Below are 24,437 nucleotides of genomic sequence, written 5' to 3' on the forward strand. Positions count from 1 at the left end.
ATATGGCATGCCTTGTGGCCATTAAAAAGCAAATCTTTACATAAATGAAAGGGGAGCTGAATGATGCTATAAAAGGTAAGACTCTACCTCCTTATAGATACTACTGGTATAAATGTAGAAAAAAACCTGGAAGGATACCCAGCACACTGCCAACAGCAGTAACATCAGTCGTGGGGAATCTGAGTCTGGGGGGAGAGAAAGTGGGACTTTCTGTTTTTATTTGGTACACTTTTAATAGAGAAGAAAAATCTTATCCAATCTATTAAAGAAACAGACTATTATTTGTCCCAGCTGGGAAGGGAAAATTTCTATTTCTGAATACTGAAGGAAGGTTACATCAGCACCAAGATGGATGTTTTCTGATCCAGTCATATTTTTTGAAAGCATGCCAAGCCAAAATGCAATTAAATAAATACCCAAAAATAGAAAGGGAAAATGTATGTTGACATGCATAACTGAAAAAACAATGTGTACATTATAGAAATATACAGCTGCTTCAGATCCTTTTTCAGAAGGGGGGAGAGTATAATTTACACTTAAAACATATAAAGTTAATACAGTCAAACCACTTACTGAGATGTCAAAGAAGGTGAATGGAAGAGAGAAATATGTCGTACTGAAGTGAGGAAATTCAGGGTTATTACATGAAAAGCGTATTTTTAGTCTCACTGAGAAGAGCTGCACATTAAGCTGCAGGTAAGACTTATAATATTTAATTCAAGCTGTATATTGAGCACATACTATATAAGTCACACGTCGTGTTTTACACGGAGCACCCTGCTTTAATCCTTACTTTGCCACCTTACAATGCAGATGGTAGCCCCCTTTACCAATGAAGAAAGAGAGGCACAGAGAGGTTAGGTAACTTGCCCAAAGCCACACAGCCAGTAAGCAGCGGAGTCAGGACCCAAACCCAGGACAGATTCAAAAGTCCAAGATCTGACCTATTCTGCTATCTGATCTCCTACAACCAAAAGCTCAAAGTCAATGTCTGTGGGCAGGGCACCTCAGCAAAAACACACACACACACACACACACACACACACAGACTGCCTGCTTTATTTTTTGAGTCAGCTATCCAGGGTACCTCTGAGTCTCAGAGGTCAGCAGGACCAGACTGGGACTTTGTTCTAGCCTTGCCAGCAGACTGCAGTTCTCTCTGTGGCAGAAACTTCTCCAATCATTCTCAAACCCAGAGACTGAGACTTGTGGATTCTCAGTTAGAACTTTCCTGAGGTCTATGTGACAACAGGCCTGGTTGTTGCCTCGGTGCTGGGGGGAGCTCCCAGCGTGCCCTGAAGCCCACTGCACTTCCCACCTGCTCAGGGCCCTGCAGCATCTTCATCACTTAGGCACATAGTACTCTCCACACTTCATTTCCTCGACTCCTTCTCTTCACCCCTCTCCTTCCTGTACCTCAGGCCTCAGGCTCCTCTCATCCCTCCTGTGCCCTCCTTCCTGACACCTCCTCCTCCTCCATCTAGGGCTTCACCGCTGCCCCCCGACCACCCTCCCTCTCTCTCTCCTTCAGTCCTCCCCCGGCTCAGCCATTCTTCCTCTCACCCCTCTCCCCCTCCTTCCTCCTGATTTCCTCACACCCCTCACTCTCTTTGCTTTCTTCCCACCAGTTGATCTGGGTCAGCCATATCCAGGGAAAGCCATGGGGCTTGGAGGGAGAAAAGGGACCGTGACACCTCATGAGCAGAATCCAAGCCCAAGACCTAAGGGTCCTAAAATGAGTAAAAGAAAGATGAAGAGGACAAAAAAGAGAGAGATGGAGGACCTGAAGAAGGAAGTGGTCATGGTAAGAACACCCGAAATGGGTGCTGACAAATTGCCCTCCAAAAACCCCTCTCAACCCTCAGGCTTCTACTGTCTCACCTTGAAAACTGATCACACAGGCCAGTGCCACCTCCCTTCCCCAAAATGTTTCCCCTAGAAATGATGCATCACCCCCTGTCCCTCAACCAGTGCCACCTCTCTTCCCTGAAATGTTTCCCCTAGAAATCATGCATCACCCCCTGTCCCTCAATGACTCTACTGCCCCCTCAGGATGATCACAAATTAACCTTGGACGAGCTGAGCACCAAATATTCTGTGGACCTAACCAAGGTGAGTGAAGGAACTCCCTGAGGGAGGCAGAGGGTCTCCATTCCCGACCTTGAGGCTGCCAGGACAAAAGCAGGGCTAGAAATCTAGCCCCTAGGTTCAAGGTCAATGTTCTTACCCTTAACCTGCGCCCAGCCAAGGACACACACTCAGAAAAAGGTGAAATGGTAACTACGCAAAGAGAGTTCAGGATTCGATGAGAGAATGAGGACGGGTTAGGGCAGCACCTCTCAAACCTTTGTCCTCGGGACCCATCAAGGACCCCAAAGAGCTTTTGCTTATGTGGATTACATCTACTTAGATTTATCGTATTAGAAATTAAAATTGAGAAAATTAAAAAGTATTTCCTAACTCATTTATAAACAACCATTATATATTAGTACAGATAATATTTTTATGGCAAATAACTCTGTTTTTCAAAACAAAAAAAATTAGTGGCATTTTACATTTTTGCAAATCTCTTTCATGTCTAGCTTTTTAATAGAAGACAGCTAGATTCTCATATATTTTCAGCATTAACGCTATTGTGCTATCATGTGCCCTGTAGCCTTAGGAAAATTCTACAGTATACTTAAGAGAATGAACGTGAAAAAGAGAAACAATTTAGTATTATTCTGAAAATTGTTTGACCTTGTGGACCCCGCCTGAAAGGGTCTCAGGACCCCATGGGTCCCCAGACCACACTTTGAGAACTGCTGGTTCAACAACAAAATCATTTATTTCTGCTATTATCACTATTACTGCTGCTGCTGCTACTCTAACCACTAATACAACGACCACAAATAAACTTAAATAAAAGCCCTCAAAATGTAAGTTCCCCTAACTCTAGAATTTCTTCACTGGAGGGGCTTGGGATGGCCATCTGGTAACCATGGGAGACTGGTCCGGTTTCATGGTTCTCCGTCCATTCCTATTTCTTTTCCACACAGGGCCATAGCCCTGAAGAGGCACAGGAAACTCTGGCTCGAGATGGACCCAATACACTTAGCCCACCCCCTACCGCTCCAGAATGGGTTAAATTCTGAAAACAACCGTTTGGTGGCTTTTCCCTCCTACTGTGGACTGGTGCCGGTCTCCGCTTCGTGGCCTATGGCATCCAGTTATACTCCCATGAGGACCCTACCAAAGATAATGTGAGTCTGTTCAACTACTACTGCCAAGCCCAGTGTCTGCTTAGCCCTCGATACTCTTCTGCTCAGCACCTAGCACTCCTGAAGTCCTCTGGCCCAAATCCCTATACTCCCAGGATTTTCTAAGGAAGCTTTGGTCCTTCCTGGTTTCCCTCTTATCTAGATAGCTCCTGATTCAGCTCCCTGAGATACAACGTTCCCCCCAGAAACCTGCTGTCCTGTGATTACCTTCCCAACTGGTCATCAAAGCACTTTGCTATCCATTCTCTTTCATAGAATTTTAATCTCTTCCTATCCTTCCTCTCCATCTCCCTCAATAGCCTCACTCTACCCCATGAATAGCCTTCCTGGAGAGGAAGATATAGGCTTTCTCGGGCCTGGGATTTTGCTGGCCCCTCACTGTAGCTCTGGGTTCCTTCACAAGGAAGCCCAGAGAACCGGGCCTGTGCTCAGCCCCTGTGCTCTCCCACCGAGTCCCATGGTTTCTTCCACCTGGAAAAATGGCTGTTACCCTTGCAAGCTGACTTCCTGAGGATGAAGAGGAAGAAAAGGACCTACTGATGAGCTCTTTGTTTCCCAACCCCCAGCTGTACCTCAGCATTGTACTAACAGTTGTGGACATCATCACCGGCTGCTTCTCCTATTATCAGGAGGCCAAGAGCTCCAAGATCATGGAGTCTTTTAAGATCATGGTACCTCAGGTAGGATTCATGTGGAAGGATATAGTGGGAGGATGCGTAGAATGCAGCCAAATGCATGATTTGTATGTCCCCTGAAGAATTATTTCCTACCGTGAGTGAACTGAGTGAGGCTGGTAATGAGGGTGACATTCACTTAGGTTTTAGTCTATCAGGCCTTAAAAGTACCCTGTGAAAATACCACAAAAAAAAAAAAAAGACTTTAAAAAAATTTGGGCTTCCCTGGTGGCGCAGTGGTTGAGAGTCCGCCTGCCGATGCAGGGGACATGGGTTTGTGCCCCGGTCCGGGAAGATCCCACATGCCGCGGAGAGGCTGGGCCCGTGAGCCATGGCCGCTGAGCCTGCGCGTCCAGAGACTGTGCTCCACAACGGGAGAGGCCACAACAGTGAGAGGCCCGCGTACCACAAAAAAAAAAAAAAAAAAAAAGACTTTAAAAAAAGTACCCTGAGAAAAACACAATAACATCCATGAAGTGGTCTGGTCTGGAATGCATGAGCTGAATCCAATGAGCATAATCTGAAACCCCAAATCTTTGGGGGTTCTATTCCAAAAAGGGGGGGTGGGGCAAAGGGAGGGTGGATTCTTCAAATGTCGATGGCCTTAAAGACAAAGAACAGCGATGGAAGTGATCCAGATTAAAGGAGGCTAAAGAGACATGACAGCTAAATGTAATACCTGACCCTAGACCAAATCCTGTGCTGGAGCAGAAAATAATGCTGTAAAGGGTATATTGGGTCCATTGACAAAACTGGAATGCAGACAGCAGGTGAAAGTATTGTGGCAATGTGAAATTTCCTGAATTTGATAACTGTATTATGGTTATTTAATATCCTAATTCTTGGGAAATGCACATTGAAGTATGTACAATAAAAGATCATGATGTATGTAACTTGCCCTCAAATAGTTCAGGAAAAAAAGTATTTACATACACACATATATAGAGACAGGGAACAAATGACAAAGCAAATGGGGTAAAATGCTCACAGATGAATCTGGGTACAGGTTATATGGGTGTTCTTGGTACAATTTTTATTCTTGCAACTCTTTTGAAAGTTTATATTATTTTCAAATAAAACTTTTCTAAAGAACCTGGAAATAATATGACAGTAGAAGGGGGTTCCTAGGCACAGGGCTTGAAAACTTGGAAAGGAACAGGCTGCAAAGTTTCCCAATGACACGATCACGTTCTAGCATTATAGCCCAGGAGCTTCTTCTGCCTTTGGTGTCAGCATAACTTAATTCCTTCCTTGGGTAAGAGTTCAGTGGGAAACGTTTCGGTAGAATGAAGTAGGAGTTTGGAGACTATCAGTTTTTGCTGCTAAACAAGCCACCCCAAAACACAGTGGCTCAAAACAATGAACATAGTATTTCTCACAATTCTGTGGCTGGGCTGCTCTTCTGATCTGGGCTGACCTTGGCTGGTGTTGGGTGGCCTTGGAAGGCTTCATTCAGGTGTCTGGGGCCTCAGCTGAGATGTCATGGACAGCTGGGGCCTCTCTCCTTATCATCTTTCTCCCTCCAGGAGGGTAGCTTGAGCACATTCAATATGGTGGCAGAGGGCAAGCCCCAGTGTGCAAGCACTTTCTATGTGCCTGCTTGCACTACATTTGCTAATGTCCTATGGGCCAAAGCAAGCCATACAGCCAAGCCTAAGTGTAGGAATGGGAAGATAGACCTCACAGTTTAGTGAGAGGAGCATCAAAGGGCCCTGCAGACAGCGATGGTAAGAATTTGCAATCTACCCAAGAGACCTTCGAGAATGATGTGGTGAGTGACAGTGTAAGAAAAGGGAATCAGAGGGAAAGAGAGCAGGAACTGGATGAGGGGAGCAAAAAGCTTTGGAAATGACCCTACGCTATCTTCCCACAGCAAGCTCTGGTAATCCGAGGTGGAGAGAAGATTCAGATCCCTGTATAAGACGTGGTGGTAGGAGACCTGGTAGAAGTGAAGCGGGGAGACCGGATCCCTGCTGACATCTGGCTTATCTCTTCACAAGGATGTAAGGTGAGGGGATGTGAAACGCTATGGAAGGGGGCCAAGTATGATCTTAGAGCACTGCAGTGACCTGGACTCAGTTCAAAAAAATATGATCTTATTGTTCAGAACCTTGAGAAGTCACAAGTGCAGATTTGAGGTTACAGTGGTGTGTAAGTTTATGCTTCTCTCTGCATGTCAATAATGATGATGTTGGTGGTTTTTTTCCATGACCTGTCCTCTCTCCCATCCCAGGTGGACAACTCATCCTTGACAGGAGAGTCAGAGCCCCAATCCCACTCCTCTGATTTCACCAATGAGAACCCTCTGGAGACCCAAAATATCTGCTTCTTCTCCACCAACTGTGTGGAAGGTGAATATCGCATCATAAGTAGCCTACATTCAAAAGCAAAGATTGAAACAAAGATTTCCAGACCTCTCTATCTTCTAAGGGCAGTAGGGAAGGTAACAGCCAGTAAATAGTCTACGTTCTCCATCCCTCATGAGCTATACAAACTTTGATGAAAGGTCAAAGCCATCATTTCCACATCTGTGCACTGATGATACTAAAAGTCACTACTCCATAGATTTTTATGTGGGTTAAAGGAGATAATACACAATAAAATGCCTAGCACAAGACCTAACACACTCTAAGTGCCCTGTAATTGTAGCTATTTTTACTCTATCTAGTGAATGGACTATGCTCTATGAGCTGAAAATAGCACAGAAGGGAGGAAAATTATTCAGCTCTGCTAAGTCACTCTTCTCCTGAAGTAAGCCCTAACTTCTCACTATCCCAAGAGAGGGTACTGACATTGGAAATCTGAGTTACCAGAGGTGCCACTCACACCTTTGGCTTTGTTCTTAGCATCTAGGGCATCCTTGAACTGGGAGACAGCTCTGGCCAAAGTGGTACCAATGGGCTCAATATCATTATGTCAACCTCTCCTTCATCCTTTCTGCTTAAGAAGGCCTGCAAAACTCTCTGGAACACACGTGAAAACCATCATTTATGCTTAAGAATAAATGTTTGGGTGTCTAAGAAATAGCTATTCTTTAATTGAATGCTTAGCACGTGTCAAATGCCACAGAAATCTGATTCTAACAAGACTATACAACAGATATTATTCCTATTTTACACATGAAAGCCCAAGGTTCAAAGAAATTAAATGCAGCACCCGAGAGCACAACTCAACAAAAAAGAGGAGGATCAAGGATTCTAATGAAGGTCTGTCTCCAAAGCCCATGCTCTTTCCACAGAACCTCCCCTGGAATAAAGCTTGCTAATGACCCCTCTGGTAATAAAATTATTTAATTTGGAAATAGCTTAAAGGAGTAGAGTACCATTAAGACTGAAGGAGAATCTAACTAGAAAATAAAATATATATTAAAAAAATTTTTTAACTTGATTGAACAGAAAGATGCAAGTTAGCAAGCTTCCTCCAAAAACATGAGATTCTTATTATTAAATTTTAGGAAGAAATTTGCTCAGATTTGTCCTTCCAAAGTAGGCTTTTCATCAACAAATTATATGCTTCAAATAACAGGGAAAGTGGATGATGGAATTCCATCTAAGAAACAGGGATCTGACTAGAATAGAGAAGGCTTTAATAGGAGGCTAGAGGGACCCAAGATGTGACCAAGAGGGTGGAGTTAGGTTGAAGGAGCTCTTGACTGTTAAACTGAGGAATCCCTATGCAATCTGCAAACAGGTAGCATCACTTTAACATTTATCCTAGGCCCTTGCCTCTCTGCTTTCATCACGGTGGCCCTTGACGGGGCTGCTGGTACAAACATCTCTCTTTGGGTTCTCATGCATCTTCATAGGGGGTAGGGGGGAGATGGTAAGCTATTTCTCTGGCATTGTATAGAAGGCGTAGGAAGAAGTCAGTCTAGCCTGGAATATGGGAGGCTTGGCCTTCTTAACCTTCCCCAAGGTTGACATCAACCTTCCCCCTCTCTAGACACATTGGGATTAGTTATTAAATCCTGTCTCTCCAAGCATGGGGAAAACCATAGCAGAAGGAAGAAAAATGAAGAACTAGATTAAACCACGGCACAAAATGACTATAAGTGACACCGTACCCTAGCCACCCCTACCCCCTGCCAAAATAAACCCTCTCAGCACCTCTCAATTATTTCAGTATCTTCCTGCTCACCTGCAGAGTGCCTCATACTGTGAGGCGTTCCAGAACCACTCTTCACATAGCAGTGACCTCACTCGTCTGCTGTCGGTCGGAGCAGAACCTGCTCTCAGACTCATAATGCTGAAGGTGACCTTGAAAATGGACTGGCCGCTCCATGCTATGGTGTTCGTGGGAGCTGCCAGGTTAGAGCTACCCTGCAAGGCGTATGTGCGATTCTCTAGCCATCCTTCTGGAGACCATAAATTCATCTAAATGGAGAAAAAAAGAAACAAATATTTGAGTGCCATGTGCCCAACCCTGTTCTAGGCTCTTTTAAAAACATTTAATTCTCACAGCTTTGTAGATGCTTTTACCCCATTTTAAAGATGAGAGAACCTGAGTCTCAGAGAGGTTAAGTAACTTACTCTAGGGTGAACAGCTAGTACATTGGAAGTTGAACTTCTAGCCCTGAGTCCTTCTGATTCGAAAATAAGTGCTATTTCTATAATATGTTGCTTTTCTGGGTGATTCTGACTGTAACTTTAATGGTAGGAATTTCAGCCATCATGGTAAAGCAGGAAGAATTATTTTGAGCAAAGAACCTTATGGGGCCCCTCATTTCAAGCTACATCCTGGGTATGTCAAGTTCCCCGTCTGATTCAGGGGCCATGTTATGGCCTATGCCACCCAGCAGGGGGCAGACTGGCTCCAGCCAGCAAAACAGGGAAGAGGCTCGGTCAGAGCAGAGTTTCTCAACCTCGACACTGCTGACAATTGTGCCGCGCTGTTCTTCGTGGTAGCGGGAGAGGAGGGCTGTCCTGTGAGTTGCACGATGCCTGGCAGTATCCCTGCTCTCTGCCCACTAGGTGCCAGTAGCAACCTCAGTCGTGACAACCAAATGTGCCTCCAGACCTTGACAAATGTCTCCTGGGGATGGGGGCGGCAAATTGAATAGCCCTGGGTTAGAGGATGGGGAGATATTGGAACACAGGATTCTAGCAGAAGGGTAACCACTATTCCTGGGGCTGGAGAAGCTCTTCAGCTGCTGAGAACAAAATAAGAAACATACAGGCAATGGAAGAGATTTAGACTAAGTGTAACAAAGACCTTCTTGACAGTGAAGGCAATTAGGCAATAAAATTGGGTATCTCTGGAGAACTGTGAAACCTCTTCAGAGATTCTTCAGATGAGGAGACCTTCACTTGCATAAGCGAACTGTAAAGACAGTAGAACATTATAACTTCTCAGAGGATCTTGAGTTTCTACCTTGTTTTTGACTGTTGACAGTTTTCTCTTTGTAGGAACCAAGCCCAACAGCCTTTCCAATTCAGACTTCCCCCTTCATCCACAGGGACAGCCCGGGGCATCGTGACTGCCACAGGAGACTCCACAGTGATGGGCCGAATTGCCTCGCTGACCTCTGACCTGGCAGTGGGCCAGACCCCCATGGCTATGGAGATCAAACACTTCATCCATCTGATCACAGCCGTGGCCATCTTCCTCGGTGTCGCTTTCTTTGGGCTCTCACTTATCTTGGGCTACATCTGGCTGGAGGCTGTTATTTTTCTTATTGGCATCATTGTGGCCAACGTGCCTGAGGGGCTGCTGGCCACCATCACTGTGAGTAGCTAAGGTGGAATGTGGCCCCAGGGCAGACAAACAACCCCAAGGAAATGAAATCACTAGTATCTCTTTCGCGGCTGAACCTCTCCAGGGCAGAGTACTCTCATGCGTATACAGATGTCAAATCATTGAGCTCCCAAATTCCACTGACTTCCTTCACCCCTATTTTCCAGTGCCTTCTCTCTTTAATGAGAAAAGAAGTGAGTTACGATGCGGAAAGCATAGATTATCAATCACCGGGAGTGAGTTCCAGTCCTGGGTGTACTGGCTGGTGAATCTGGCCAACTCACTGCACTCTGGGCCTCAATTTATTCATCAGTTCATAGAAGAAGATTAATTTAGGATTATAGAATCTTACTGGAAAGGACTTCAAAGCCCGTATAAATTCAACCTTTCAACCAATGCCAAATACCCTTCATAAAATCTGTAGGAGATGATGATGATTTCTAGTCATGGGAAGCCCACCCCTTTTTATCTGACCTCAATTCATTGTTGGATTGCTCTAGTTAGATTTCATTATATTGAGCAGACATACGGTTCCCTGTTTGGTCCCAGTTTTCCCATCTGAAGAAATACAAAATAAGTCAATTCGCTCTCTTCTACAAACCTACCCTTTGGATCTTTTTTTTTTTTTTTTTTTTTTTGCGGTATGCGGGCCTCTCACTGCTGTGGCCTCTCCCGTTGCGGAGCACAGGCTCCGGACGCGCTGGCTCAGCGGCCATGGCTCACGGGCCCAGCCGCTCTGCGGCATGTGGGATCTTCCGGGACCGGGGCACGAACCCGTGTCCCCTGCATCGGCAGGCGGACTCTCAACCACTGCGCCACCAGGGAAGCCCAACCCTTTAGACCTTTGACAATAGCCATTATGTCCCCTCAAACTCTCCAGGGGAGAGGTCGTATAATCCCTTTTCCCTTAGCCCTTTTTCCTGTGACACATCTTCAGACCCCTCGTCTTGCTGATCACCTGTTTGGGGTATGCTCTCCTTTATCAATACCCTTCTTAAAATGGAAATGAGAATAATACCCAGGGTGTGGTTAGACCAGCACAAAAACATCAGTACTCATGATATTGTGTAAATAAATAACAACTCCGTGATTAGAATTCTGTACATAACCGCAGCCTAAGAATTCATTCGTTTTTAAAATAACCTTGCCCCACACCTGACTTTCACTGGATTTATGGTCAACAAAAACCTTTTGGTTTAAGTGACTTCTCAAGTCATTCTCAGCGCTGCAACAGTCCTTCTCAGTTTCATCATTCTCTCCTCCCCACTCCTTTTTTAAACTAGTGGTACAACCCTCCTCCACACACAGCATCTTATGCCACAATCAAAGGTTAGCTCTCACCGTGGTCCCTGGAAAGACTGGACTTGAGAAAGAAGTGTAGCTTGAACTTGAATGGAGTAGAGGCTGCAGAATAGAAAAGATGAAAGGATCGAGGGGGAGAGGAATATTCCAGGAGGAATAGATCATTCTCTATGATACCCCGGTAAAAGAAAGCACTCTTCTTTTGAAACTCTGCCATAAAGTACAAACCGAAATCACTTTCCTAATTTCCTTTCCCATAGCCACAGATGGGGTTTCTAAAGACTAGGTGGTAACAAAAGGGAAATAAATATAAAAAATTAAAAGAGCAGTGAAAACGATCAGATTTCCAAAAACACAAAGCGCTGTGAGCAGCCAAGCTCTCCTCTCCGTTTCCCCTCTCCCCTGTTCACGGCCTTAGGTGTGTCTGACCCTGACAGCCAAGTGCATGGCTCGGAAGAACTGCCTGGTGAAGAACCTGGAGGCGGTGGAGACACTGGGCTCCACTTCCACCACCTGTTCCGACAAGACGGGCACCCTCACCCAGAACCGCATGACCGTCGCCCACCTGTGGTTCGACAGGACCATCTATGAGGCTGACACCAGCGAAGAACAGACTGGTGACTAGTGGCGTTGGCGGTCAGAGAGTGGAAGGATGTGGGGAATGTGATGAGTAGCTGACAGGGCGTGGTGAGTCCAGACAGCAAGAAGGTAGCTGCAAAGTGAGAGGAGAGCAGGGAGGTGTGGAGGAGATGAAATGTTGTCTCTGAGAAGCATCTGGGCGCAGAAGGGGTGTGAATAAACTCCTGCTTTAAGCTCTCCTATCCCTGCTGACAGTTCTGTTCTCTCTCCCTAGGGAATTCATTTGCCAAGGGCTCTGATACCTGGTTTATCCTGGCCCGAATCGCTGGCCTCTGCAACCGGGCTGATTTTAAGGCTAATCCGGAGTACCTTCCCATAGCTAAGGTGTCAGGCCCAAGGGAGTAAAGGGTACCTCAGTGTCCAGGGTATAACCTGCCCTCTCCCCTCATTATCTCTTTTCTGGCCCTCGGTGATGCCCCCAGCACCCCTCCCCATTCTGTTCCTCTCCTTGACACCACTGGCCAGCCCAGGTGCCTTGCCTCTCGGGCTCATTATACCCACCCCATCCCGGCAGCGGGCAACAGCAGGGGATGCTTCTGAGTCAGCCCTCCTCAAGTTCATCGAGCAGTCTTACGGCTCTGTGAAGGAGATGAGAGAGAAAAGCCCCAAGGTGGCAGAAATTCCCTTTAATTCTACCAATAAGTACCAGGTACAGAACCGACAAAGGTAGGAAGATAGCAGTGGGGGATGGGCTTGTCATCTGGGGAAACGGGAGCTTTGCCTTTGCCTTTATGACTGAGCTGTAGAACAGATACGGTCGATACTCAGCACCCCAGGTAGGAGGAAGGGTCACCTTAAGGGAAAGTGGCAAACAGGTACATGCAGGCATAGATGATAAAGGAAGAGGCATTCAGTCATAAGCAGACTTGAGGCTACGCCACTTGTGCAGAGAGCAGGTCATAAAGTGCTAAAATGTCCATAGGCAGCAAAGGCTGGCTGGAGAAAGTCACGTTAGAGGCGTCTCTGTGGCAACTGTGAATTTGCTGCTGCAGAATATGTTGGATTTGCCAGTCACTTCCCTGAGGCATCTTATCTCACTAGTCATCAAATATTTCTTTTCATTCCGTGCCTGCAGTTCTCGCAGCTGCCATCAGGTAGGCGGTCAGGGCTTTTCAGAGTGTTTGCGAAGCTGTTTTCCCAGGGCTGTTTTGTCCATGATCCAGGGAGGACTGACAAGGGAAGGAGGACTGAAGGGAAGGAGAAATGCTGAGGGAGGGACAGTGGTGGCCCTGACAGTAAAATGCATGTGAGGGACAAGAAACTCAGTACTTCCCTCCCACGTGAGAACCCTGGCACGCTTTGAGGAAAGTGTGGAAAGGAGGGAACGGTGGCATCACCATGATGGGGGCTCTAGCAGCTAAGCTTTGACTCATATGGGGCAATCGTGATTTACTTAGGGGAGTGGAATTCTCCAAATTTATGTACTACCGTAAAGGTCAGACATCAGGTGTGGGTAACAGAGAAGAAATTCAACTCCCAAAAGTCAGTTTTGCTTTTGTGTCTTAAAAAACACGTAATAGTGCTCACTCCAGCAGCACATACACTAAGACTAGAACAATACAGAGAAGATCAGCATTGCCCCGTCATGACAGGCAAATTCAAGAGGCGTTCCATACTTTTATATTTGAAAGTTGCTTAAGAGAATAGATCTTAAAAGCTTTTGTCACAAGAAAAAACAATTTTTGTAACTAAAAAACAAGCCATAACAGGGCTTCCCTGGTGGCGCAGTGGTTGAGAGTCCGCCTGCCGATGCAGGGAACGTGGGTTTGTGCCCTGGTCCGGGAAGATACCACATGCCGTGGAGTGGCTGGGCCCGTGAGCCATGGCCGCTGAGCCTGTGCTCCGCAACGGGAGAGGCCGCAGCAGTGAGAGGCCCGCGTACCGAAAAAAAAAAAAAAAAAAGCCATAACAAAAGCTATATAGATCTTTTTAAACCAAATTACCTATATTATCACCCTGAATGCTGAACGAGTAAAAGTTAAAGAAACAGATTCATAGTTTTTTGTCTCATCTGACTTTTCATCCGTGTAATGAGATAGGTCCCCTAAGCCCAAACTGCAAACTTATTTCCACTTTTTCCTGACGTTTAGTGACCTCACTCACCAGACAGGAATTCTGTGCTTGGCAGGACCCGATTAAAGCCTTCGACTGGAAAGAATTAGGTACCTCTCCTTCCACAAGATTCAAAATAAAAGTAAAACATACCCATGACATTTGAGGGGACATGCAACAAAATAGCAACCTTTCCCCCAAATGACAACGTTAGTGCCTTTTCTGAGCTACCGAATACCAAATTCAAACAGCAAAATCTTTCTCTGCACCAAGTGTGCTCGGCCAGCCTGCAAGCTACCCAGCTCTGGCGGGGCTTGCTTGGGGGGTCCAAGGAAACCCCTCTGGCTCCTTTTGCTCCGTACCCAAGAACAACCTGCCTTAATCAGCTTGTTCTTGGGACAGTCAGAGGCTCTGGCCCGCAAGGGACATCTTAGCCTGGCGGTCATTTGCAAGGCCTGGTCTCTTTCCATCTCTGAGATCAAAATGAAAGGAAGAAGTTTCTCTGTTCTGATATTTCAAGATTTCTCCCATCTTTTTCACCTGTAATTTTCTATCAAGATGTGATGCTTCTGTGCTCAAATTACTAGCTTAAGCAGGTCTTGCTGCCGTCTCTGATAATCTCTGATAGTCAACAAATAGGTTTTAAGCACTCAGAAAAATTTTTAAAAATTTTTTTACAGCTTTCTCCTTACATGAGTTTAGGTTTCCCCTCTTAACTGCTTAAGTATATTTTGAATATAACAGTTTTGGGAAAGTTTCCAAAGAAGCCGTTTTAACCACATTTTACACGCAGGTTTCCCACCCAGCTTCTCCTTGGGCCAGTACAGTCTGGTCCCCTCGGTACCACAAGCTCAATTCCTCTCATTGTGCTGATTTTGTTACCCAACAGGCTACGTAGCAGGAATTTCCTGTCGATCATAAGAGGAAACCCAGAGACAGTTCCTTTTCCCAGATCACAGGAAAATGAAAAATGAAACTGATCTTATTTCTCTGTCCTCAAGTTGTCTCCTCAGGTTCCCTTCCTGACTACGCTCTCCCCTCCCCAGCTGAGCCACAGGGACCCCCAACTCGTACCGTCGAGCCCCTCTCAGGGGCCGTGCCATGTTTCCAGGAGACATGGGGCTAGAATGGCTAACAGTTTTTGCATTGTGCTTCACAGTTTTCGATATATTCTTTTTTTTCTTCTTTTTGGTTTTGAGACGTGTTCTGTTTATTGGTAAAAAAAAAAAAAATTCACGAACACAAAATAACAGTACATTCAACATATAAACAAAATTATGAAAGATGTGATTATACAAATTCTACTGGCAACACTTGGAAAACAGTTTATTCATCAGTCCCCAAAATGAACATAAAAACGTAAGAAGCAACCACGATTCAGTGTCAAACTAAACAAGTCAGAATGCCTAAAGAGTTTGGTAACTCAAAGTGAATAGGTAACTTTATTTTTTGGGAAAAAATAAAAGACAGTATTAATAAAAACAAAGCAACAATCATAAGTTTTAAGTAGACTTCACCACTAAATGTGTGATGACAGAGTTAACGAAGAACTTAGAGCATAGGTTGGTTAAGAGAGCATGTTCTAAAGTGAGTTAATTTGGGTTCTTTCCTTGACAGCCCCTACTTTCTAGCTGTGTGATTCTGGACACAGCTTAACCTTAGTTTTGTCATCTATAAAATAAAGAAATTGATAGTACTACTACAGGGTAGTAGCTGAGAGGATTAAATGACAACTCATGTAAAGCACTTGGAACAGTGGCTGGCACATAATAAGTGCTCAATAAATGTTGTTATTACTATTCGTCCTAATCCCGTCCTTCAGGCTCAAACAACCACGGTAAAGAACTGTCAGTGTTTTTCAATATATTCTTTACAAATATTATCTTTCTTTTATAAAAACCCAATGAGGTGGGCAACGCAGAACCTTTTACATTTTATCAAAGGAGCCAAGGTTTGGAGAGGTTAAGTGGACTGACCTGAGGTCATACAGCTAAGGAAGCATTCCTGCTGGCCTTAGAGCACAGGTGTTTGACTCTAAGTTTTCTTTCCTGTCTACTCTGCTGTCTCTGTGGCCCCGTGACTTCTGCTTCTAGCCACCCAGGCAGAGAGGAAGCAGGGAGGGGAGAGTGCCTGGGCTGCCCTTCACGTCCAGTCTGGCTGAGAAGATAACAGATTCCTGTGCAGATAATACCAGGCTGGGGGTTCCTGCAAGGGAGGAGGGGTGGGCTCAACCAAAGGTCGGATTTGGCTGGAGGGAGGGGGTTGCGCTGGTTTAGGGGACAAAGGAAATGGAGGTGTGACGCAGCTTGCCTGTCGGCTTTGCCCTCAAAAACCTTACCCTTGCTTTTTTGCCCCAACCCTCGCTCTCTCCTCCTGTTCCTCTCCTCTCCCTAGGTGTCCATCCACCTTTGGGAGGACGGCTCCCAGACCCACGTACCGATCATGAAGGGGGCGCCTGAGAGGATCTTGGAGTTTTGCTCTACTTGCCTTCTGAAAGGGCAGCAGTACCCAACGGATGATGAAATGAAGGAAGCCTTCCAGAATGCCTACTTGGAACTGGGCAATCTGGGGGAACGCGTGCTAGGTGAGGGGGCTGTGGGAGAAGCCTTTGAAGAGTGGCATCAAAACAGTCATTAGGGCTTCCCTGGTGGCGCAGTGGTTGAGAGTCCGCCTGCCGATGCAGGGGACACGGGTTCGTGCCCCGCTCTGGGAAGATCCCACATGCCGCGGAGCGGCTGGGCCCGTGAGCCATGGCCGCTGAGCTTGCGCGTCCGGAGCCTGTGCTCCGCAACAGGAGAGGCCACAAGAGTGAGAGGCCCGCATACCGCAAAAAAAAAAAAAAAAACAGTCATTAGTTGTGGGCTGAAAAATCTAGGAGGTTGGGGCGAGCAGGATAGAGACATAGACAGTGGAATGACTACTGGTCCTTTCTTCTGTCTCTCTCTAGGGTTCTGCTTCTTGAGTCTGCCGAACACTTACTCCAAGGGATTCAAGTTTAACACCGATGAAATCAATTTTCCCATGGATAACCTCTGTTCTGTGGGGCTCATCTCCATGATTGACCCTCCCCGAGCTGCAGTGCCTGATGCCGTGGGCAAGTGTCGGAGTGCCGGGATTAAGGTAAACACTGGAGCCTCCCAGATGCCCCTCACTTATCATAAACTGGATCAACAGTAGAAAACCTCGGACAGAGTAGGTTCTTGGTTTAACTGAACTGATTTCTGCCTCCTGAGCTTATGAGTTGCGGTCTTAAGAGAGAACTTAATAATAAGTGTCCTCTGTCGTTAGAATCCTGCCTTGCATCGAACATTAGAATCACCAGGGGACGAACACAACATCGTAGATCAACTATACTTCAATAAAATTAAAAAATAAAATGGGATCACCAGGGGAGCTTTAAAAATCGGATGCCTTGGCCATACTCCAGACCCATTCAATTAGCAACGTTCAGGGTGGGACCCAGGCATCTGTATTTTTTAAAACTTTCCTAGAGATTCTGATGTGCAGACAAATTTGAGAAGCATCACCCTAGGACAGCGCTTCTCAAACTAATGTGCATGTGAATCGCCTGGGGGTTTTGTTGGAATGCAAATCCTAATTCAGTAGGACTAGCACACCCCAAGATTCTGCATTTGTAACACGCTCCCAGCTGATGCCATTGCTGCTGGTCTGCAGGCCGCACTAGGAGTAACAAAGTGGTAGAAGGTGTCATATAAATGTACTGCTGGATGGGTTGTAAAAAGGGTGAGGCCAAGAGGGCTGGGGGCCTGGAGCAGACACTAGTGAGAATGAGAGACTGAGAGCTGGGGGCCCTCAACGGACCTGACTCAGGGTGAGCAGCTGCCCTAACAGGTGTACGTCCAGGAGTAAAAGCTAGAAACCAAAACTTCTGGTTTGGACCACTTGAAGTGGTCTGAGAGTAAAATGCAGCTGCAGAACAAACCCAGAGATGGGAATTCCTCTATGGACTTCACGGGATAGCAGCAGTAAAATTCCTCTAATCCTGAGATGCTCTGTATCCCACATTTCAAATTCTAAGACTCCTATACATCTTCCTAGATTAGGTATTGTCACCTTCCCTGCTCATACTTGATATTCTGGGAGTATCTGGGAGGGCAGGTTGGAGGGAGTGGGGCTAGAAGTATTTAAGGAGAACTGGATGCTATCTGTTCGAGAAGGCTTCATCTTGACCTTTGACTGTTGGCAGTTTGTCTCGGGGCAGCCTGGGCTGCACTGAGTACAATGATTGGTCACTACAGTGGGAACCAAGGGATGGATATAGGAAATTATTCTGAGTGAATTCCCTAATTACTACAAGATGTTTGGGGTGGTACGGTTCTGTGAGGAGACAGCATGATTGTAACGCGTCTGCATAGGACAGCCACATATCTTAACACTCCTCCGTGGTTCTATAAGCTATCACGTCATACATACTGTGGGAGATAAATGGAGAAGGGGTTCATTTGCATTTTCTCAGCTTCGAGGTGGGCTGCCAGCATGAGGAATAACATTGTGGTTATTATTGTGCTTTGTGTTATTTCTGTGCACATAATAACACGGTCTAAAATTTACCTCACCTGGGAATTTACGGATCTCTTTAGCCAGAAGGAGAGTTACAGTTGTGCCTACTGTGGGGGGGAGGCCCAACCAGGAGACAAAGAGGCGATTTGAGCCAGGTGGCCTGCCAGAGCAGGACACGGTCACGGCCTGAGGCAGAGCGAGCTGTGATAGGTAAGAGTCTGAATAGGATTCCGGCTGGCCTGGAGCTGACACCTGAAGCAGGAGGCCTGGTGCTTTCTGGGCCAGCCCTTGTTCTGGGCACAGGTTTACATTTTAATTTCTTACTTCTTCTGGATCTGAAGCTGACAGAAATTTGGCAGACTTGGTGAGGAATTTTGAATCACACCCTTTTTCCCTCTAAGAAAATGTAAGACGTACACAGGAGGCCATCCTTCAAGGAAGACAAAATGTAATGGTTATACGGGGGGTTGTCCCATAGGGGAGACCCTTCCAAGGTCAACTCCAAAATGGTGTTGATGCCAAGCTAATGGATATGATGAGGCTGCTGAAAGAGGCTGGTTAACGGCTGCATGGCAGCCAAGTTTTTACAATTGACTGTGGGACTGGTATTTTTCAGAGCCACGTGTTCAGACTTTTGGAATAAACTTAATTTTAAAAAACTAAAATAAGGGATTTCCCTGGCAGTCCAGGGGTTAAGACTGCCCTTCCAGTGCAAGGGGTGCAGGTTTGATCCCTGTTTGGGGAAGTAACAGCCCACATGCTGCCTGGCATGGCCAAAAAAAAAAAAAAGAACAAAAAAACTAAAATAAAATGATGCCATCCTATTTGCCACCACCTGAGGCCCTTAGTAGTACGAAGACACTTGGCCCCTGCTATGAACGCAGCCCCCTCTAAGAACTGCAGCTGAGCCGTGAGGGCCTACAGAATGGTCACCAACACTGGACCGTTTCTCTCAGATGGGTCTGATCTGGGGGAAGAGAGTCCAAGGGCACAAGAAGGCAGCTGGCAAGACTGCGTGGGAACACCAGAGGTACAGTCAGCACCGAGAAGTTGGAAATGAAATTCCTTTAGTACTTGACAAATTCCAGAAACCACTAGATGCTCTTTACTTCAAAGGGAGCCATTCTTTGTAGAACTGCGCTTCTATTGTATGTATGCATCTCAATGTTCTGTGAAATTGTGTCCTAGGAACTCACTCTTGGGGTGACTGACTTTGTTTTTATTTCTCCAGCCTGGCATGGAGGTGATACTTCCAGAAACTACTGCAGATCGGCCCATCTGAGTGGTCAAGCTGGGCTAGCTACCACACATGTCCTACAGGTCATTACTGATGAACCAATAGGAAACGTTCAGGGCACTGTAAGCCTGGAAGGGCATCACTGAGGGCTCAATCTGAACCACCTCTGGAATCTTCTAATCTTCTGTGCAGTTCCCTCTCAGATCCTCACCAGTTACCTCGTGCCCCCCCCCAGGCCGAACTTGGTGAGGCCCCAGTGCCCCACACCCAAGCCAGGGCACTGTGGTGTGCATAACTGCTCACAGCACACCTTTCCTGAGTCTCTGGTAATCCCAGATTAGTTAGCATTCCTTCCAGCAAGCCCACTGTGCCAGTGTGGAATGAGGAGGGCTCATGGGAAAACTCCTTCAAGGCTTATTTCCACGCTCTGGAAGTATACAGACTGACCTTTCCAGGACCTCTGTTCTTAGTTCAGTCATAGTCAGATAGCTCCCTTCTCCCTCCCACCAGAGCCTGAGAATTATGTGCTGGGAGGGCACTTGGGAACCGTGGGCAGTGTTTCCCAGGAAGCGATCCTTCCTTCATTCTGTAATTGCTTGTTGATGGATTACGATGCGCTAGGAATTATGCTAGGGCTGGAAACTTAACAGGGAATCATAGGCACGGCCCCACTCTCTCCAGCAGGGGAGAGAGACAGACAAGCCATCACATAGAGATGTGAGGAGGACTCACAGAACAGAAGGCTAGAAGAGCACAGAGCACAAGCACCTGATCTTTGGGGAGGAAGGGGACAGGACTAGGGCTGGCCCCAGGTATCCAGAAAAGGGGTGGAATCCAGGGGCACGAGGAGGCAGTGGGAAGAAGAGAGGCAGACTGAGGATCGAAATGAATGAGGGCCTAGATGAAATTTTGCTAGGCAGATGGATTATTCCAGACGTTCCTTTATTACCACTGTTCTGCGGGTAGGTGTTTCTGTCTTTGAACTTAAAGAAGCAGATTATCCTCTGGAGCAATTAAATGCAATTCTGAATACAGTTAAATACACCCAAATCCCTGATTTATTCTTGGGAAAACTAGAGCTCAGATTGTCCTATGTTTTATGGTCTGATGGCCCTGACCCACTCCCATGGGTTGAAGCCACCAGCCGTAGCAAGAGTTTTGATTGACAGCACAAGTTCTTGGGAATGAGCTGCTTAAACCCCTGTGGAATGATAGCAGTGATCTGTTAGTTCTTAGTGAGAGAGGTGAAGGAGCCAGGACCTCCCTGAACATGATTCTGCTCCTTTTCCTTCCCCTTCCAACCCAGGTGATTATGGTAACAGGGGATCATCCCATTACAGCCAAGCCCATTGCCAAGGGTGTGGGCATCATCTCAGAAGGCACCGAGACAGCAGAGGACATTGCTGCCCGGCTCAAGGTCCCTGTCAGCCAGGTCAATGTCAGGTGAGATCCCTGAAAGAACTCAGATCTGCCATTTTTCCCCTCCATCCTTAGCCTGCCCCACCCACCAACATTTTCAGAGGTTCTTTCTATAGGTAGGATGTACAGAGTTTACTTACTGCAAAGTAAAACGTAATAGGAAAATGACCAAGCAACTATGTCAGTGGGTTTTCCGATGAAGGTGGGACAAAGAAGGAGGTAGAGAAGAGGGAGGAGGAGGTGGGAGAGGAGGGAAGGAATGCAATGTGCCAATCTGGGGACAGTGCGTGGCTGGGGACAAGTGAGGAGATGGGGTTGAAAGGAGAAACAAGGAGGTTATAGCAAAGATGGCTTAGAGGGCACCAGGACACCTGGGGAATTCTCAACGCTCTGAACTAGCCTTTTGAAATTCCTCTCCCTCAGGGATGTCAAAGCCATCGTGGTGCACGGCTCAGAACTAAAAAATATGAACTCAGAGCAGCTTGATGAGATCCTCCAAAACCACACTGAGACCGTGTTTGCTCGGACCTCCCCCCAGCAGAAGCTCATCCTTGTAGAGGGATGTCAGAGGCTGGTAAGGGAGACCAAGGAGGCTTGGAGAATCTGGAGGGAATCACGTGGCACAGCCCAGCCCCAAACCAAGCATAGGAATGTGTGGGCTGGGCTAGAGGAGGCTCCAGAGAGCATCCCATCATGAACCCCTGAGACAGGCATCCATTTGGGGGCTCCCTGTGAGTTTTGCTATCTCAGGAGGTGCAGGAGAAGGAAGGGCCAAGAGGCCTAAACCAAGCATGATTACATCAAGAAACAAGGGATGATGGAATCAAACTGACCTTTGGGATGGGCCCTGAATCTGACACAAGAATTATTTCACTCCCTCTGTGCTCCACCCAGGGAGCCATTGTGGCGGTGACAGGGGACGGGGTGAATGACTCCCCCACGCTGAAGAAGGCGGACATCGGCATTGCCATGGGCAGCGCTGGCTGGCTCTGATATGTCTAAGCAGGCAGCTGACATGATCCTGCTGGACGACAACTTTGCCTCCATCGTCACAGGAATGGAGGAGGGTGAGGAAGCAGGGTGCCCAGGTTGGTAGGTACCAACCTTCACCTGCTCAGACTCAGGTGAGAGTTGGTATACATTATTCTCATTCCCTTTGCCCATCCTCCAACCTCCTGTACAGACTGGGAGAAATCACTGTAAGTCAAAATTTTGCAAATTAGATTCAGCTGGTACTTAGCACATCACTCTCTGGAGCCCTTATGAGACTGGAGGAAAGTCCAGATTTTCTAGGGAGCGTGGGGCCCCAATGCAGCATAGCAGTGTTTTTCTTCTCTCACGGGGATTCAAGTGCGTCTGCAGTAAGTTTCAGGGTGTAGCTATACCGTGAGGCTACTCTGTACTCCACAACCTCAGGAGGACTTTCTAGCAACCTGTTGTCTGAATGATGTTGACATATCAAGATCAGCGGGAACCTGATCTATGCATTGACTGCATGAGCTAAATTAAGCCCCTCTTTCCCAGAGACAATACCCACTGGCGTGCAGGAGAACCCCAGAATTCTGCTTCCCAGGCTCCCTGATTTCTGATTTCTTCCAGGAGCTATGTTATTAAAATCTATGACAATCCACATAATAGTGATAGTTAACATTTTATTTAGACCTTGTATGATCCTCAGTATTTCATACCCACTCAATTCAATAAACTTTCTGAGTATCGACTAGGTACCAGGCATTATTCTTGATGCTGGGGATACTATAATTGGGAATCAAAGCACACATCCCTGCCCTCGTGTAATTTAATTTCCAGTGGAGACAGACAGACATAAAGTAAACTGAACAGTATAATAAAAGAAGACAAGTGCAATGGAAAATAATAAGTAAAGCAGGGAGTGGAGGGAGGGACGACAATATTAGAAAAGGTTGTCAGGGAAGGACTCAAGCCATCTTGCAAGGCAGGAGGAATGAAGGTGAGGGGTGCCCAGGATCACAAGCTGGTTATGGCAGAAAATGGAATTGGAACCCAAGCCCAGGCTCTTTCCACTTCGGACTTTTATTTAAATTGAAGTATAGTTGATTTACAATGTTGTGTTGGTTTCTGGTGTATAACAAAGTGATTCAGATACAGATAGATAGATACATACGTATATATATATGCACATATATATACATATATATTCTTTTTCATATTCTTTTCACATTATAGTATTACAAGATATTGAATATAGTTTTCTTTGCTATACAGTAGGACCTTGTTGTTTATCTATTTTACATACAGTAGTTTGTAACTGCTAATCCCAAACTCCTAATTTATCTCTTCCCTGCCTCCCCCTTTTCCCCTTTGGTAACCCTAAATTTGTTTTCTATGTCTGTGAGTCTGTTTCTGTTTTGTAAATAAGTTTATTTGTGTCATATTTTAGATTCCACAGATAAGCAGTATCATACGATATTTGTCTTTCTCTGTCTGACTTACTTCACGTAGTATGATAACCTCTAGGTCCATCCATGTTACTGTGAATCAGCCTTCATCTTCTAATGGCTTTTATATCGGCATTCTCACACATCTCTAAGTATTAACAGGCCCCACCCTGCTTAATTTTCAGAGATCAGATGATCGTAGCCATGTTGAACCCAAGAACAAAGAGTATACAGATATGGCTCGTTAATAAATCACGGCTCTAGTTACTAGTCACACAATTTAGAAACAACACTGGGGCTGCCAAGGCCTAAGACCTTCGGACCCTTTCGTGGACTGTGACACTGCTTTGTAGTGGTCTCTCTGTCCAGGAGCTGATTTGTGGGAGGTGTGAACTCTCTGTGCTTCTCACAGAAGGTTGACCATCCTCCCCAGGCCGCCTAATCTTTGACAACCTGAAGAAATCCATCGCCTACACCCTGACCAGCAACATCCCCGAGATCACCCCCTTCCTGCTGTTCATCATCCTTGGTATCCCCCTGCCTCTGGGCACCATAACCATCCTCTGCATTGACCTGGGCACTGACATGGTGAGGACTAAGCTGGGATCCAGCTCGTGGAACTCCTGTGAAACAGACTGAGGAGTAGGAAAAATCTATGTCCAGGGAGAGGGGCAGAGCTCGAGTTACTTCTGAGTTTCCTTCTGAACTGTGTGTTCCCTGTCACTTCCACCCTCCATCCTCCAGGTCCCTGCTATCTCCTTGGCTTATAAGTCGGCCTAAAGTGACATCATGAAGAGGGCTGCACGGAATCCAAAGACTGATAAGCTGGTGAATGACCGTCTCACTGGTGTGGCCTACGGACAGATTGGTGCGGCCAGAGGAATGAGGGGTGAAGGGAGCGGGGAGCGGCTGCAACGGCGTGGCCACTGGACCAATCTTGGCTTGGAAGTCAGGGAGATATTTTCTTAACAACAAACTGTGCTGGGCCCTGGGACACAAAAGAACATTGATCTCTGATCTGCCCTTGACTTAAGAGTCTAGTCAAAAAGGAGCAAAAGTACATAAAATGATGGCAAGTTGTTCTCCAAGTGCCAAATGAGTATAGATAGGACATACTGCAGGAGTACAAAGCAAGAGGACTCACCAATCTTGAGGACAGTTGGAGAGGCCTTATGGAGGAAAC

At 46.3% G+C, this 24,437-nt stretch overlaps 1 protein-coding gene across 1 annotated transcript in view; it reads left to right on the forward strand.

The window, feature by feature from the left end:
- Positions 1–1,660: 1,660 nt before the first annotated feature.
- The window catches only part of LOC307195364 (sodium/potassium-transporting ATPase subunit alpha-4-like), a gene marked incomplete at both ends in the record, with an annotated part of 29,973 nt that continues 7,196 nt past the window's right edge, over positions 1,661–24,437 (forward strand). The window contains 21 exon segments of the mRNA XM_079939449.1: positions 1,661–1,804; positions 2,053–2,112; positions 3,039–3,131; positions 3,135–3,242; positions 3,827–3,940; positions 5,808–5,852; positions 5,856–5,942; positions 6,168–6,285; positions 9,390–9,658; positions 11,388–11,586; positions 11,823–11,932; positions 12,123–12,257; positions 16,055–16,244; positions 16,608–16,780; positions 20,725–20,861; positions 21,261–21,411; positions 21,732–21,812; positions 21,814–21,904; positions 23,688–23,842; positions 23,999–24,031; positions 24,035–24,122. Coding sequence (XP_079795575.1) covers positions 1,661–1,804; positions 2,053–2,112; positions 3,039–3,131; positions 3,135–3,242; positions 3,827–3,940; positions 5,808–5,852; positions 5,856–5,942; positions 6,168–6,285; positions 9,390–9,658; positions 11,388–11,586; positions 11,823–11,932; positions 12,123–12,257; positions 16,055–16,244; positions 16,608–16,780; positions 20,725–20,861; positions 21,261–21,411; positions 21,732–21,812; positions 21,814–21,904; positions 23,688–23,842; positions 23,999–24,031; positions 24,035–24,122 — 2,581 coding nt within the window.

The sequence above is a fragment of the Stenella coeruleoalba genome, assembly GCF_951394435.1.
Source record: "Stenella coeruleoalba genome assembly, chromosome: 1".
Taxonomy (NCBI): domain Eukaryota; kingdom Metazoa; phylum Chordata; class Mammalia; order Artiodactyla; family Delphinidae; genus Stenella; species Stenella coeruleoalba.